The 14,398-nt window shown below is 34.0% G+C and overlaps 1 protein-coding gene across 7 annotated transcripts in view; it reads right to left on the bottom strand.

Annotated features, from left to right (window-relative positions):
* The window catches only part of FER (FER tyrosine kinase), a 457,408-nt gene that overhangs the window by 317,801 nt on the left and 125,209 nt on the right, over positions 1-14,398 (bottom strand). For all 7 annotated transcript variants that reach the window (XM_073888931.1, XM_025866872.2, XM_073888926.1 and 4 more), the window contains one exon: positions 1,446-1,568. In XM_073888931.1, coding sequence (XP_073745032.1) covers positions 1,446-1,568 — 123 coding nt within the window. The remainder of the gene's footprint in view (positions 1-1,445; positions 1,569-14,398) is intronic.

The following is a 14,398-nucleotide window of genomic DNA, read 5'->3' as shown; positions in this document are numbered from 1 at the left end:
AGAATGAGTTTATAAAGGAGTAGCCACAAAGACAGGCAAAAGATCCAGTCCCAAATACAAGGGAAAAGAAGAAACATGTAGTCAACAAAATCAGATACTGAGAGGAGGTCACGTAAAATACTTGTTAAACTTAGCAATGTATAGGTCACTGGAGATCTTACAGATATCTATTCCAATGGTGATGGGGCAGAAGCTAGATATATGTGGGTTGAGAAGTAAGTGGGAGTTGAAGAAATGAGTGACTATAATTACTCTTAGAACAAGTACGACTGAAAAAACAGAAGACAAAGGCAGTTGGGGGAAAATATGAATACAGAAGGGTTATCTGGGGTAGAAATTGTTTTTAAGAGACAAGACATAAGCATATTTAAAAAGTGAGCACTGGACCCAATTAAGAAGAAAAGATGAACATAATATGCTAAATAATGTAAAATTTCTGAGAAAGTATGAGATGAGAAGGTACAAAAAACGGGCCCAAGAAGTAGACTTAGGACAAGGAGCAGTTCCTCTAAGGAAGCAAGTACAGAGAATGGGTACAAATGCAGTGGATGTGCATATCTAGTCATAGAAAATAACAGCATTGTCACCTGATGATTCTAATTTTTTCTGTAATGTAGAGGAGGTCCATCTGCTGTCTATAATGGGGGAGATGAGAGGATCAGAGACTTGAGAGAAGTGGAGAATATTTGAGAAGTTACGTAGAAAGAGCAAGTATAGACCAGAGAAATCCGACACATCACAATTTCCTTAAGAATCTTGCTAAACCAAGCCAATTATGAGAGAATGATAGCAAGAAATTCATATGCTCCAGTCAGTAGAGAAACCATACTAGTTATACCTGTTGGAGATGCAAACAATAACCGAAGCCAAAATATAAATTTTAAATTATAGATCAAAATGTAAATGTTAAAACAGCAGCAAACATAATTAGTGAAAACAACAGTATCCCCACCCAAGTTAAGAGGATCCAGTAGGATATTACAGATCCAGAAGTCAGCAGGAAAAATGACAGTAAGACAAAACAGCCCAGCAAATCTTAAAGGGATTTTTACAAGTGAAACAGATTGCTATTTTCTCTAAGTGTGTTTGCTTCCTTCTAACACAGAGAAGCTGATTTTAGATAACACTGATCTGCCACTTTCTCAACAAGAAATGCCCAGTGAATCTGGTGGACACTGATGAGGGGAATAAAGACAACTTTTAACAGGATTTTTCAGAAAATAGTTCAAAGTGTTAAAACATTGAGACATGATCAGTACACTATATTGACAAAACCCAGATCATTTTTCCAGAGTCCTAGAAAGTAACTCAATGACATTAAGTTTTACACTTAAAATGAAATTTCAGCTTCTAGAAAATACATCCATGATAACATGTAACTGAAGTATTCTTTAAAATTAAATCAATTAAACTTTCTTCCTGCAAATTATTTTTGTTTTACTCACTCAGACTTCTTTTCATAGGTCTTAGAAGATTCCTCAATTTTCTTCTCTAGCTCCAAGGCAGCCTCCTCCTTGTTTAAAAGCATCTGCTGGGTCTGCATAAGTTCCTCTGCTAAAGTTTTCAACCTAGAATGAACAGTTTCCTCATTATAAATCAGTAAGTTAGTTATATTCACTTCATGCACACACCCTGAGCATTCATACATCTAAGATGGTGATGTCCAAAACGGTAGCCACATGTAATTTAATTTAATTAAGATAAAATAAAATTTCAGTCCCTTAACTAAGGGACCATTAACCACATTTCAACTGCTAGACACATGTAGCTAACGGCAATCTTATTGGACAGTCCAGAAAAGAATATTTCAATAATCACAGGTAGTATTTCAGGGCAGTCTAAGAGTCTGAGTCATTAAATAGAAAAAGAGAAACAGAAAATTAAAAAAGAAGGGATTTAAGCAAATAAATACCTGTACTGTCCCAGGAGGAGTGTATAGTGAAAAGACCATGGTTTTTGTTTTCTGACAAACATGTATTTACATTTTGGCTTTGCCACTTTTTACGAGATGCTGGGCAAGCTGCGTAAGCTCATTAAATCTATTTTCTCACTTGTAATTTGAGTGCAGTAATACCTGCTTCAACGCACTGTTTTGAGGATTATATAAACTAATGCATATATATTGACTGGCACTTAGTAGGTACTGAGTAAATGGTATTTAGTATTGTTTGCATATGTTATCTCATTTAATTCTCACAACAACCAATGAGATAGATACTATTATCTATTATCCATATTTTAAAAAAAGAAAGTGAGGCTCAGTTGAATGGCAATTTAAATGGACAGTAAGCTATTTGTTTTCATATAGTATAATAATGCTTTACAGGTATTTTCCATATAGATATTAACAATTAAATACACGAAATTAATAGGTACATATAGATCAGATAATTTTTGGTTGCATAAAATGCACTTGGTCCTGAATAGAAATATTCCTACCACAAAACACACACAGCTATCATATCACATTAAAATTTTTATCTTTCAGCTAGTGCTGTCCTTTCTTTACTTGTTATTTTCACTCTGGAAAGGAAGAATGAGGTGAAAGCCAGAGTCCCCATCCACTGCTACAATGGGCAAGTTTAAACTACCTTAGACCCCATTCATCACTGGCACTTCTAGCAAAGTATATTAAAATCCAAACCTAATATTTTCTACTTCCTTTAGTAATCATTTAGCCTCCTGAAAAATATCACCTAAACTTTCAATGAGAAATTAAATTTGAGGCTTTTCATATGCTAAATTATTTGAGTACACATCAGCTCAATTGCAAGAAGAATGGGGGGATCCTTATGATTTCTTTTCAAATTCCTGATTTGTGCTATAACAACTTTAACTCAGAAAGAGAGAAACCTACCACAGCTTACTAGATTCTCTAAAGGCCTAGAAGAGCTAACAAAACTTCTGTTCCCTGGCAGGTCGGTTCTGTTAGCTAGAATTCACCACCTATTACACTTAGCAATGAAGGCCAGAAGGCCCAAGGAAGAAAGAAAGGACATTAAAAGTAAGGAAAGGAGGAGATGAGAGAGAACAGAAAAATAGTATTAGTCGCCCCTACTTTTTCTAGCTTCTGATCATGTCAAGAAATTGGTACGTCTTCTTGAGGCTTGACTGCCTTAGCTAGCACAAACAAAGCATAACTGATCTTTATGCAAAGTCTTCTTAAATTAAAAAGAAAAAACAACTAAGTAAATCTTTGAAATCAAACTTTTTAATATTTCTAAATCTCTAAAGATCCCTGGTTGTAAATTCAAAGTGGAAAAGACAAATGATTTAGAATAATGGAATTATGTGGGGAAAGTATTTTCTCTTCTTTACCACCATCCCCCTAAAAAAAAAAAAAAAAAAACTGGAGCCAGTGAAGAGGAAAACACTCTCGTAATTACAGTTTATGTATAGATGACATAATACATGTTAGGATAGTTTGCAAATTTCAAAGCACTATTCACCACTGTTTGTACACAAATGTAATAGTAACAGTTCAAATGTCTTATTCTTTACATTTTTAAATTAAATATGTTACACTTAAATAATTTGATGCAAAACAGTTAAATGTCATGAGACTGCCTTAAAAAAACTCCATAAAAGTGACATAAATACTTAACATTTACTGAATGCCAACCAGTTTTAAACACTTTATAAATAAGCGCTTAAATCCATAACATTCTTATAAAAATATTATTATCTCCATCTACATATGAGAAACTGAGGCACAGAGATTAAGGGTCTTGTCCAAGGTCACAGAGCTGGTAAGTGGAAAAACATGTTAGAGCCCAGGCAGCTTAGATCCTGAGTCCATGAACTTAACAACTATTACCCCATTTTAGTAATTTCACCTCATAAAATTTATCTCACATATATGTTTCAAGAAGTACACAAAGATATTTATTGAAAGACTGCTTGTAATCAGAATAACCAAAGGTGAACTCACTGTGATGCTGATGACCCTTAACCTTCAGGCACCACACTTACAAAATCTCTTCCCAGACTCTGCACTTACTTTCATATTTGTATGTCACTATAGTTTTTCTTAAAGATGCCACACACACACACACACACACACACACACACACACCAATTCTATAAGCTTCAGCCTCTATAAAACCTGTATCCACCCCTAGCAATAGGATAAAACTGGAAATAAATTCCCATCTATAAATAACTACATTAAATAAATTTTATTACATGTAAGCATTAAAACACTGTACACTATAAATATTTCATATATATTAAAAAAGAGGATAATGCAAAAAAGTATGCATAGAATAAGCCCATTTAAGTCAAGAAAACAATTTATATACATGGATATGCTTGTATATACATTCTGGAAAGATACACGCACTTTTTTCACCAGTTAACACAGGAAAGTACAAATGGAATCTATAAAAAGGAAAGCTTTGATTTCCACTGTACCCCCTTTTGTAAGATTTCATGGATTTTATCATCTGCAAGCATTAGCTGGATAATTTTTAAAGACTTAATGTTATTTAAAAACACAAAAGCCAAAAACAATTGTAGATAGTAATAAGTTTTCAGTACTTATATAGAAACTTTTCTATCCTCAAACCATTGGCCATCGTTATCTAAATCTTATAGCACTCTTGCAGAAATGTAACTTCCTAAAAATCTATACATTATAAACTTCCAATACTGTCACAATCATTGTGACATTTGGGCTAATCAAAAAAATTAAAAAACAGAAAAGGGTTACAGTTGCCTCAAGTAATTTTTCTGACATCTCTTTTTCTCTATGACTGCAACATAAATTGAAGAAATAAAAATTTCTTATGATCTCTTTCTTAAAATATAATTGCAGCAGCATAGCAATTTATGGGTGACCTTCTATACCATGACACAAATCTTTATTAGCTTTCTCAAGATTAAACAGAAAATAGCTCCTAATCAACCAAACAAAAGTTATGAGTTTCTACTAAATATATTATCTCCTAACACACAACCTAATCCAACCCAACCAACAAATCCAGCTGCCTTCTTCTATGTGATTTCTTTGTGTCTCTTAATCACAATATCCTTTTAACATGTCACCTGCCTTCTAATAGTTTACATATTTCCAAATCTTTCCCAGTCACTCATTCAAACCAAACACCAAACTTGAACTAAGACTATAAATGACAACAGCAAAAAACAAACTTGATAAAACGACAGTCCTACTTAAAATGTGAGAGTACTGCATTATTTATTGTTCCATTGATTGACAAGGTTGATTCAGACAGCCTAATGGGTTAAATTGGCATCATTCCCTACAACAGGAGTAAGCAAACATTTTCTGTAAAGGTCTGGAAAATAAGTATTTTAGGCTTTGCCATCAAGAGACAAAATCAAGGCTATTATATAGGTACTAACATAACAAAGAGAAAACAAATACAAATATCTTATTGAAAAATTAAAAATATAATAATTGGGTACAATTCAGCGTAACACTGGTGTGTTAATGAGGACAGAAATCTTTTGAAGGTAATAATTTTTCCCTTCATTGGGGTTCAAAGTTAGTGCTCATCATCAAAATCAAATGTAAATGTTCATCTGTTAAAGCAGATATATAATGAGATTTCATGTATTTCATCTTTGAAAGGATCTTTTCACATAGATACTGCCAAATATCAATAATAATCATAAGCATATGACTTTGAGTATATTTACAGCTTAGAAGGCATTTATAAAATGACATTGCATGCTTTTTAGCATGTCATTACATTGCAGACTCATCACTCCTAACTGAAAGTTAGGTGGGAACTCCTTAATTGCACAGTTGAATGGATTTTTGAAATGCCGAAATACTTGTACAGAGGTCCAAAACTCACTATTAGAAATATAGCTTGAGCTTAGAAAATACATCAGCTACAAATTTGGTGGGAATGGTAATGTTGCTTCATGTTTTAATGTTTGATGGCACAGGAAATACATACAATAGCCTGCCATTACCTGGGATTCAAGTAACATTAGTTGTCATCTAAATGATTTTACTACAGTATAAATTCTGCATATTAGCACGTATTATCTTGTAATTTTAGGTTGAATATATTAGGAAAATATTCAAGTCTTTAGCACAAGCTAATTTTTCTGAAGCTTTTGGAATTCAGTGTTGAATAATGGTGGTTGAGGGAAATTCTGATTTAGAAAAATCTGTCTTGGCTCTGACCTCAAAAAAAAAAAAAATAAAACTTTACTACTTCTAACTCATCAGAATCCTATGTGATAGGGCAAGTGGGGATATTCTATTTCAATTTTTGACAAAAAATTCATGGAACTGACGATGGTCAAGTCCTTGAGAGCAAATGAAGGCCATTACTGACATTATTAATTTAAGAACACATGATTAGATTCAAATTTTTCCATGAAGTGCCTCCTTATGAAAAATACAATGAATAATCATACCTGGTAAACACCTAACATTTTCAAAAGCTTTGTAAATTTGTTCAACTAAGCCTCTTTCTGATCCACACATTTTTAACACCATCATTTGTAACACTTCAGTTTGTACTGAATTAGTGTTTTCTCGATCTCTTTGAAAATATTCTTGTCTGTAGTTGAGCCACAAAAACTATTCCTAGAGAGTAATTCTTCAGTCACGTCAGACTTGGCATTGACTCCTCAAACAAACAACTGAGCAGTTTTGATCACACCTGCTGACTTATCAAGAGACAGGGAAAGCCATTTGAAATCATTTATTTTTTAAATTAACTAATGATGTAGCTCCCAATCTTCTCACTCTTCAAGCAAATGTTCTCACTGAAAGACTAACAGACATAAATAAGTTTATTTTCTCTAGACATATTTCCTATTTCCTTAGTTACCGCGGTGAAACACTAATTAATTCACCAGTGGTAAATGCCTTTCCCTGTTCAGATAACAAATGAGCCACCCAGAAACTTATTTTGGTTGCATCCTCATTTTCGTATTTTTCTAAAGAAAGTCGGCTGTGCTGAGGTATTCCATTTAAAATTTTTTTTAAAGATTTTATTTATTTATTTAAGAGAGAGAGAAAGAGCATGAGCAGGAGCAGGGGGAGAGGCAGAGGGAGAGGGAAAAGCAGACTCCCCGCTGAGCAGAGAGCCTGAATAGGGGCTCAATCCCAGGACCCTGAGACCATGACCTGAGCCGAAGGCAGATGCTTAACTGACTGAGCCATCCAGGTGCCCCTCCATTTTAAATTTTATAATTTTTCTGACTAGTGCTCTCCTGCAAGTTGGTAATACTGAAATGAGTATTTAGACTGGTAATGTCAACATACATTGTTGACATTTTAGCACAGCCATAGTGTCATTGCATAATAAACACAATACTTTGCCATCTAATTGAATAACAAAATAATCCACACTCCACGGTGTCTTATCTTGATAAGCACCAAGTAATATATAGAATTGCTGAATCACTCTATCATACACCTGAAACAAATATAACACTTATATGTTAATTACACTGGAATTAAAATCTTAAAAATTTTAAAAGGTGTAACATTCAAAATCTATTCTCTTTTTTGGTTTTGACATGATCAGCATGAGCTGATAACAAAAAGCCATTCAAATGCTGTAATAGAGCAGTATGTGCGGCACTCAAAATGCTACTGAGTTAGAACAATGTCACTAGGATCTGTAGTGCCCTAAGCAGCAGTGTGATGTGAAGGGAATGCCATATATGGTCTCTGTCACAAATGCTCCACTCTGTCATTGTAGCAAGAAATCACCCATAGACCCACCCACAGACAATAGATAAATGAATGAGCATGGCCGTGTTCTAATAAACCTTTATTTATGTACTCTGATATTTAAACTTTACATTGTGTGTCACAAAATATGTTTCCATTGATTTTTTTGAACTTAAAAATGTAAACAGTATTCTTAGCTTACAGACTCCACAAAAATAAGTAGCAAGCAGGATATGGCCCACAGCCTGCAGTTTGCTAATTCATATCCCATAAAATCCAAAAGAATTACTTTTCCACACAGATAATTACTATTCTTCAATTCTTATTTAGGGGCGCCTGGGTGGCCCAGTCGGTTAAGCGTCTGCCTTTTTCGGCTCAGGTCACAAACGGATGCCTCATCTATTCCAAATGTCAAACCCAATGTAATAAACACATATATTCTTCTAATGTTCAAAATTTTATAGATCTATCTTCTTCAAGTTATTCTGATGAGCTAAAATTACTGAGTCCCAAATTATTCAATTAAATAGTGATTAGATGAGAGGAAATATTTGCATATATAATCTTAATAAATGGATGATTAAAATCAATATAGTATCTTTTCTAGCATTTGGCAAAGAAGAGTGATTCAAAACAGAGGCAGATGGGGGAAGGGTGAGGAAGTGGAAGAAGAGAGGCTGTAGATCACAAAGACAAAAGAAACAACCTCAGATTGCAGCTTGAAGGAGATGCAACTTAAATGCATGTGTGATAGGAAGTGTAGAATCTTGGGTGTCCATGTTAGAAATTATCAGAGGCTGAGGAAGCAGCCCTGTACGACATCATGATCTACCATGAAAAAAAAAATTCCCATAAGTAGGAAATAAACAATTCTACAAATACTTGAGTTTAAGTCTTCTATATACCATACCTTCATAAATGTAGCTGATACAAATAATGAGAATATGATAAAATGCTTCATGGCACATATTTAGATGGGTAAATGCAGTAACTTTGTCATTTAATATTATTATAACATCAGATTTCCATCAAGCCCTCTTTTGGATATAAATACTAGTTGTGTAATAACGTCAGAACCTCTTACATTTAGCTGTGAAAACTCTACATGGTACCATAAGCAGGAACCAAGAATAGAAATTATTAAATATATGAGTAAGTTTCTGCTAATAAAAATGACAATTTGTATGTTACATTTAGGAATTTAAAAAAAAAGCCCCCTTCCCAAATTAAAAGGAGTCTTTTTATGAATAGCAAAGTGAAAGATATAACCTTAGGTAAAGGGCATCTACTTGAACTTCAAATACCTTACAATTTAACACTGACCCAGAAGTATGGCAGAGGAGAAGAAAAGACAGAGACAAAAAGGAATTCCCAGTAAGACTATTGTAAAAATGCTACTCTTTCTTGTTACTCTATACAACTTTTTTTAAAAGATTTTATTTATTGAGGGGGAGACGAACCATGAGAGATGATAGACTCTGAAAAACAAACTGAGGGTTCTAGAGGGGAGGGGGTGGGGGGATGGGTTAGCCTGGTGATGGGTATTAAAGAGGGCACGTTCTGCGTGGAGCACTGGGTATTATGCACAAACAATGAATCATGGAACACTATATTAAAAACTAATGATGTAATGTATGGTGATTAACATAACAATAAAAAACTTTAAAAACAGAATTAGACCCTAAAAAAAAAAAAATACTTTATTTATTTATTTGTCAGAGAGAGAAAGAGAGCACAAGCAGGGGGAGAGGCAGAGGGAGAAAGCAGGCTTCCCGCTGAGCAGGGAGCCCGATGTGGGGCTCTATCCCAGGACCCTGGGATCATGACCTGAGCGAAAGGCAGATGCTTAACCGATTGAGCCACCCAGGCGTCCTGACATTATACAACTTGAGGAATACAAACTCATTAGAAAAGTTTAACAAAAAGACATTCTTTAAATATGAAAGATACTTATTCAAGTAGAGCAACAGTCCTTAGCCATTTTGGGTCGAAGGCCTCTGAAAATTTGTAGGAACCTGCCACCAGAAAGTAACACACATATTTCTACACATAATTTTACTGGGTTTATGGTACAGATTTTCAATCCTGTCCACACGATAAAGTCACCTGGAAAGTTTACAAAAAATCCCCATGCCTAGACCATGCCCTCACAAAACTTGATTTAATTGGTTTGGGTTAGGTCCCAGACATCAGCATTTTTTAAAGCTTCTTTACTGATCCTAACATAAAGCCAGAGAGGAGGACATCTACTATTCAAAAACTCTCTGAAATCTCTCCAGAAAACCCTCTTCATTCACTTGCTTATTCAACAAAGATGTTAATTAATCATCTGTAACATCCAACATTTAGCCAAAAATTCTGAAGAGTCCAAGAGAAATGTAGTCCAGTTTTTTTCTCTGTTTCACAGTCACTACGAATCAGCAGTCTGGCAGAGTGCCAGCATGACTTGCATTATTAGAAGAATCCTCCAGGAGTCAAATACTAATGATTCTCACTTCCAAACTAATGTACCCTTTCACAAAGGACAGGGTCACCAGATCACTGAAATAAACATAAAGGAATGCAAAACAAACAAACAGTTTTGAAGTTTTCCTATACTATTTCTTATTACAGCTCTTAAATGGGCTCAGGAAAAACATAGAACATGGGGAAGCACAGGCCATAAAACATTGGCATTTTCAAAAAACGCTTTTGAGAGTGTTCTATTCTAAAACTATATACAGCAATGTGATTGGGGAACAAATGTTTAGTGAAAGGATAGGAAGTGACACAATGGGAGTAAAAACAAATAGCTAATATTCTGGAGAGAGTCATGCTACAATAAAACTGCAAAGATGAGAGAAATAAAACCACATTTATTTAACATTATTATAAACATTGGCCCCAACAAGCTTCCCTACTCACCTCATAAAATTTACCTCCATTCCGACATATCATCTACATGTATACAGACATATATATGTACTACTTTTTTATTAATAGACTCATTTCATAAATATTACTGTATAACTTGCTTTTGACTTTTATTGTATACTTTAAAGATCTTTCCATAAAAGCATATATATATAAACCTACCTTTACTCTATTTAAAATAGAGTAAAACCTGCATAATCTAGATAAATTGTGGATATAGTAAGGATATACCATAATTCAACCAACCCCTCATAGATGAATATTTAGGGTGTTTCCAGTATTTTGCCAAAACAAAATGACTATTTTAAGACCTTTATAATCCTTGGCCTCTATCAAAATTAATATCATGTATATTAAAATGTGGTTTCTCAGAAATCCACATTCATATGCAGATATTAAAATCTATACTGTACACCCGAAACTAATATAACACTGTATGTTAACTAAAAAAAAAAAACAACTAATCTATGAATTTTGAAATATTTTTGTTTTTACCAAATTTAATAATTAATGAAAGTGACATAATATAGCTTGTAACATAATTTTCTTTTCATATTTAGGAACAAACAAAAAGTTTGCAGACCTCAAGTATTTCCAAAAGCCCATGAAAAACTAAGCATTGCACTTGGAGTCCACCCCAAGCAGTAATTAAAAAAAAAACAACAAAACCAGCACCTAGAACTTGCTACGTGCTTAGAATGCTATTCTAAGTATTCTACATTTATTCATGCATGTAAGCTTTACAACAACACTATGATTTGGGAGCCATTATTATTACCATTTTATTTTTGAGGAAAATGACACATAAAGGGACTAAGTAATGTGTCCAGTTTCACAGAGGTAATGTCATACTGAAAGGATTCAGAACCAGGCAATCCACCATGTTACACTTGTACATAGATCTTTGCTTACCTATCGGCTAAAGTTCTAGAAGTAAAATTTCAACTCAAAGTGTATAAGCAAGTACAATTTTGATGTATGTTGCAAAATTATCCTCCCAAGAAGCTTACACTAATTTACCTTTCTGCCAAGACTTTATAAGAGGGCTTATTTCTCTATACCCTCCATAACAGTGGGTATTATCAAATTATTTCATCCTTGCCAATCTGGTAGGTGGAATAGCTTCCTTTTTAAAAATGGATATTTCTTTATTGTTACAGGACTATTGGTCATTTGTATTTATTTTTCCAAAGCTATCTATCTATCTGTTCATTTGTTTCATTCATTTCTATTGGATATAATGTTTCCGTACATTCAACAACAAAACTGATAAATTAGTGCCTCAAGAAAGAAATTAGTTTAACTTTAAAGCACTAATATTATGGTAAAAGGAAAGCAAGACTTTGTATCATATTAAATATATACATATGTGTGTATATATATATAAATTTTTAATGGTATTATCTTAGATTATTTTAACAGTGCCAATAAACACACTGTATAACTCATTCTTAGAATAAAATTCTCGAGGGAAACCTGCTCTTCAACTCCTATCCTATTTAGACACTGTTCAGTGAAATGTAGCTGAAGTTTTGCCTCAGTAAGATGTAAGCAATTAAATTTTCTATCACATTATCAAAGATTTATTATCCTTAATTTATTACATTTTTTTCATTGCTTCATCACCATAATTAAGAAATGACTTATGCGCATAACTAGTTTTGTTCTCATTATACCTTGAAAAGCAATAAAACAAATTATTCTTTGGTCACAAAATCTCTTATTTTACATAAGCTTTAACAGGTAGCTATTTTTAATTTTACCATATTATTCTCCAATATTTCTATGCTCACTCTTTCTTGGTGTTTTTTAAAACAAATTGATGGATTTTAGCATCCATTAAGGTATTAACCCTTGCAACCTTAAATATACAGTAAATATATTCTGATGAATAAATGAATAAATTACTTGGGACCAATACAATGATCAAAAAAACAGGAGTAATTTATGTCATATTCCTTTACCAAGCAGCACAGGAATCAATAAATGAAACTTGTCACTGCACAAGAATTAAGAAACTCTACTATCCATTTTGTACCATAAATCCAACTCTATTGTTTACAGCAGAATTTCTCAACCTTGGCACTATTAACATTTTCACCAGATAATTCTTTGTTGTAGGCAGCTGTCCTATGCACTGTAGGATATTTAGCAGCATCCATGGCCTCTACCCACGAGTTACCAGCTGTACCTTCCCACCTGACAAACAAAAACGTCTCCAGATATTGTCAAATGTTCCCTGAGGACAAAAATCACCCAGGGTGAGGACCACTGGTTTAAAGATAGCTAACATTATAAGTGTATATCTAAATCCAAAGTGAGACTTCTGTGAAGAACTTCAAAACTTGGGAATAGCTTCAAGAATCCCAATATGGTTGCTAGAAAAACCTCCCTAATTCAGTGTACTCCCATGCCTCCCTTCCACTCAACAGTCAAACCACCGTAACTTTTAAGCCTTCATTTTGTTCAGGTGATTCAACAAGCATTTGTTAGTTTCTTCTGTCCCACCTGCCCAACTTTAAAGTTATCAAACCCCTTTCCAAGAGCTAGTTGTAGCTCTCCTACCACTCAGTTAATCATTTGTAACACCACAATATTACTGAACAATAGAAAGGAGATTGCTAAATTATATTAGATGGGGACTTTTGGCTGAGTCTTTGAGGTAAAGTGCCAACAGGTCAGATGATACTACATGTCCAATATTGAAGACAAATGAGTGCATAATCATTCCTAGCCGTGGTTCTGACCCAGAAGACAAGTACATACAGTGCTTATTAATAAATGTTTCTTTGTGTTGCTCCTAAAAAAAATCAAGGGATGAATTAAATATCTATTTATTTGAAAGAGAAAGAGTGTGAGAGCATGAACAGGGGGGAAGTACAGCGGGAGAAACAGCTCCCCACTGAGCAGGGAGCCCAGTACGGGGCTCGATCCCAAGACCCTGGGCTCATGACCCAGCTGAACACAGACGCTTAACCAGCTGAGCCACCCAGGGACCCCTGAGTTAAACATTTAAAAGTAGAGTGCCTTAACTATGCTTTCCTGTCTTTCTTTCTTTCTTTTTTTTTTTTTTTTTAAGATTTCATCTATTTATTGGATAGAGCACAAGCAGGGGGAGCTGCAAGCAGAGGGAGAGGGAGAAGCAGGTCCCCCTCCTTGCCCCGCACAGCAGGGAGCCCACATGGGGCTCGAACTCAGGACTCTGGGATCATGATCTGAGCTGAAGGCAGATGCTTAACTGACTGAGCCACCCAGGCATCCCATTAACTACGTTTTCTAAATTTAAAAATATACTATTAATAGCCTCTAATACTTGAAAAGACTTAAAAACACATTAAGATTTCTCAAAACTCCTTTAAAATATTAGGCAACAATAACAAGGTGAAGAACTAATTTATTTAAAAGCATATAACAGAAGGCATCCCTGCTTAAAGAGAAAAGAATTCAATTAAAAGTCAAATTTTTATACTAAATACTTCTGACACCTATGAGTTTCTTCTTTACCACTCAGTCTTCTCATTTCCAAAATGGTTCTGCCAGAAAGTTTTGAGTATTGAATGGGAAATAAATAAATAAGTAAGTTTTGAAAAGAATGAACCAATATTCCAATATAAGTAACTGGGCAAGTGACTATAACATCACGCAGAATTTTGATTTTCAGAATTACCAAAATTAGTGATCACAATGAATAAAGTTAATATATTTTTCAAAACATTTCTTTCTGACCAAACAACAATCAGTTCATTTTTAATTTACTTTTCATTACTTGGAAAAAATAAAGATTGGAATTTTAAATCTGATAAAGTAAAACTATAAATA

This window comes from Callorhinus ursinus, unplaced genomic scaffold (assembly GCF_003265705.2).
Source record: "Callorhinus ursinus isolate GAN/ISIS: 27379988/994484 unplaced genomic scaffold, GSC_fseal_2.0 scaffold3, whole genome shotgun sequence".
Classification (NCBI taxonomy): Eukaryota; Metazoa; Chordata; class Mammalia; order Carnivora; family Otariidae; genus Callorhinus; species Callorhinus ursinus.
The sequence above is the reverse complement of the archived record's forward strand: the minus strand, read 5'-3'. Positions and strand labels throughout refer to the sequence as shown.